This window comes from Poecilia formosa, unplaced genomic scaffold, assembly GCF_000485575.1.
Source record: "Poecilia formosa unplaced genomic scaffold, Poecilia_formosa-5.1.2 Scaffold183, whole genome shotgun sequence".
In the NCBI taxonomy this organism is placed as follows: domain Eukaryota; kingdom Metazoa; phylum Chordata; class Actinopteri; order Cyprinodontiformes; family Poeciliidae; genus Poecilia; species Poecilia formosa.
The window spans coordinates 184,069-186,546 of record NW_006800122.1 but is presented as its reverse complement, the minus strand read 5'-3'; the positions used below and the strand labels follow the sequence as shown (position 1 = coordinate 186,546).

The 2,478-nt window shown below is 40.9% G+C and overlaps 3 protein-coding genes across 4 annotated transcripts in view; all 3 read right to left on the bottom strand.

The window, feature by feature from the left end:
* Positions 1-2,345, bottom strand: part of LOC103147516 (protocadherin gamma-C5-like) — a 3,250-nt gene extending 905 nt beyond the window's left edge. The window contains exon 1 of the mRNA XM_007565898.2: positions 3-2,345. Within this exon, the coding sequence (XP_007565960.1) occupies positions 3-1,610 (1,608 nt within the window). The 5' untranslated portion in view covers positions 1,611-2,345. The remainder of the gene's footprint in view (positions 1-2) is intronic.
* The window catches only part of LOC103147442 (protocadherin gamma-A2-like), a 101,359-nt gene that overhangs the window by 17,687 nt on the left and 81,194 nt on the right, over positions 1-2,478 (bottom strand). The window lies entirely within an intron of this gene.
* Positions 2,363-2,478, bottom strand: part of LOC103147515 (protocadherin gamma-C5-like) — a 2,469-nt gene continuing 2,353 nt past the window's right edge. Inside the window, exon 2 of the mRNA XM_007565897.2 lies at positions 2,363-2,377. Within this exon, the coding sequence (XP_007565959.1) occupies positions 2,363-2,377 (15 nt within the window). The remainder of the gene's footprint in view (positions 2,378-2,478) is intronic.

Here is a 2,478-nt window from a genome sequence, read left to right as displayed (position 1 = left end):
ACCTGAATCTGAAACACTTTCAGCTTCTCGTAGTCAAACGAGTGCATGCTGTAGATGCTCCCGTTATCTGAGTTAATGTAAACATAAGACGAGACGGAGACGTCCTGCACTTTCGAGTCCAGTATGGAGTAAGAGATCTTTGCGTTTTCACCAGAATCCTGATCAGATGCTGATACTGAATAAAGTATAGATCCCGGTAATCCGTTTTCTTTTAAATACACATTATAGGACGACTGAGAAAAACTAGGAGGGTTGTCATTTACATCAGTGATGCTGACATGAATAGTTTTCGTGCTGGACATTTGTGGAGTACCTGAATCAGTGGCGGTTATCTCAATATTATAATCAGATGCCCTCTCTCTGTCTAAATTACCGCTGGTAACCAGCGCATAATTATTAGAAAATGAAGGCTTCAGATTAAAAGGGGGACCTTTGGCGAGATGTAGAGTTACTTTACCATTATCGCCGGAGTCAAGGTCTTTTGCACTTATCAAAGCAACCACAGTGCCGCTTGGCGCGTCTTCGCGCACAGGTTTAGGCTGAGAAGTAAAAACAATTTCTGGGGCGTTATCATTAAAATCAGTGATGTCTACCTGGACACGGCAGTGGCCTTCCATTTGAGGACTGCCTTTGTCCTTTGCGATGACATCAATGTCATATGACTTAACTGTCTCATAGTCTAAATCCCCTTTCAGAGTTATTTCACCTGTTAAAGGGTGAATATCAAAGGCTGACAGCACAGAAGGCGGTGTGCGAGGCCCAAATGAAAATTCAACTTCACCGTTTGAGCCTTCGTCTGCATCTGTCGCTTTGGGTTTAATAATAACTATTCCTTTCAAACTTTTTTCACCCAAAGATATTTTGTACAAGTTTTTCTCAAACACCGGAAAATTATCATTAATATCAAGAACATTTATAGTTATTTGTGTAGTTCCAGACCGCACAGGATTTCCTCCGTCTAACGCTGTCAGCAATATTTTGTGAACAGACATTTTCTCTCGGTCAAGAGTTTTCTCCAAATAGAGCTCCGGGGCAGCCTTGCCACCCTCGATTTCTTTTATCTTCAGGGAGAAGCAGTCGTTTTTACTGAGTGTATAAGATTTAAGTGAATTGCTCCCAACATCAGGGTCCCCTGCGCTCTCTAAAGGAAAGCGCGTACCAACAGCCGCCGATTCGGCTATATATAAAGAAATCTCGTTTGAAAGGAAAATTGGAGAATTGTCATTAATATCTCTAATTTCAACTTCAATTCGATGCAACTGTAGCGGATCCTCGATTACAACCTGCAGAGGCAATATGCAGCTGGCGCTTTGTCCACATAAAGCCTCTCTGTCTATTCTGTCATTCACCACCAACTCGCCCTTCCCCACATCCACGCTGAAATGCTGCCCACCAGCCTCCGAGGGGACACGTAGTTTACGCTCAAAAATGTCCGATAATCCCAAACCCAGATCTTTTGCAAGATTTCCAACCACAGATCCCCGTTTCAGCTCCTCTTGTATGCTGTAACGAGTTTGTCCATGTATTGTATTCCATAGAAGAAAGAAATGATGCCACCAAAGCGCCTGCCATCTCCAGTCTCGGTGTTCTTTCCTCTTTGTCATCCTCATTCTACAAACGAACCCGTTTCCATCCCATATAAGCGCAGATCAGAGAGGGAAAATTGATATCCGGCGAGCGCAACATATCCAGTTAGAATAATAGCTATTTCTGGTCAAACATTAAATAAAGACATGATGCTGAGCTCCTAAAATATGAATTATTTGCTGACTGTTCTCCCTCTCTGAGCATTGTGGCGGCTGAAGCTGCAGGGGGGAGGGACTAGATCTCTTTTTACTATGATGAATTCTATTGGTTCGCAGCATCCACCTCTGATTTCCAATCAGAGTAACACTGTTAAAGACACATCTACCTCATTTTTGATGCATGATAAGATAGCAAAGAAACAGCAAAGTGATATATTTTAATTTACATCAGACAATATGAAAAAAAATTACAAATATTATTCAGGTTTGTAAATATATTTTGTACAATTAAGTTGTACTTTGTTGATGTTAAAATTAAATATTTCGTTCATTAATTCTGTGTCAACATTCCGTGAATCCTCTACACTTCTTGGGATTATGGTCGCTGTCCAGCAGCGCAGTGCTGAAATGCTTTGCTCTAAAATGCAATGAACATTTGACGCCCTTTTTTTTCCAGGTCTAAAAAATAATAGTCAGCAGAGTACAGGAAATGCAAATCAGCAGAAAGTAAAGTGTTTTTTCATTAAGATTAATTTAATTAAAAAAAAAAGTGTTTAATGTTGATGTAAATCTATCTAAATGACCATTAATGCGACTCTATGCTCACCTGCTGGCTCTCAAAGGTCCAGGTGCTGTCGGGTAAAGACGCGTCCAGAACACTGATGACTTCTTTAAAGTCTGTGGTGCTGCTGGGTTTGATCAATGTGAAATCACTGTACTCTGACATCGGAGA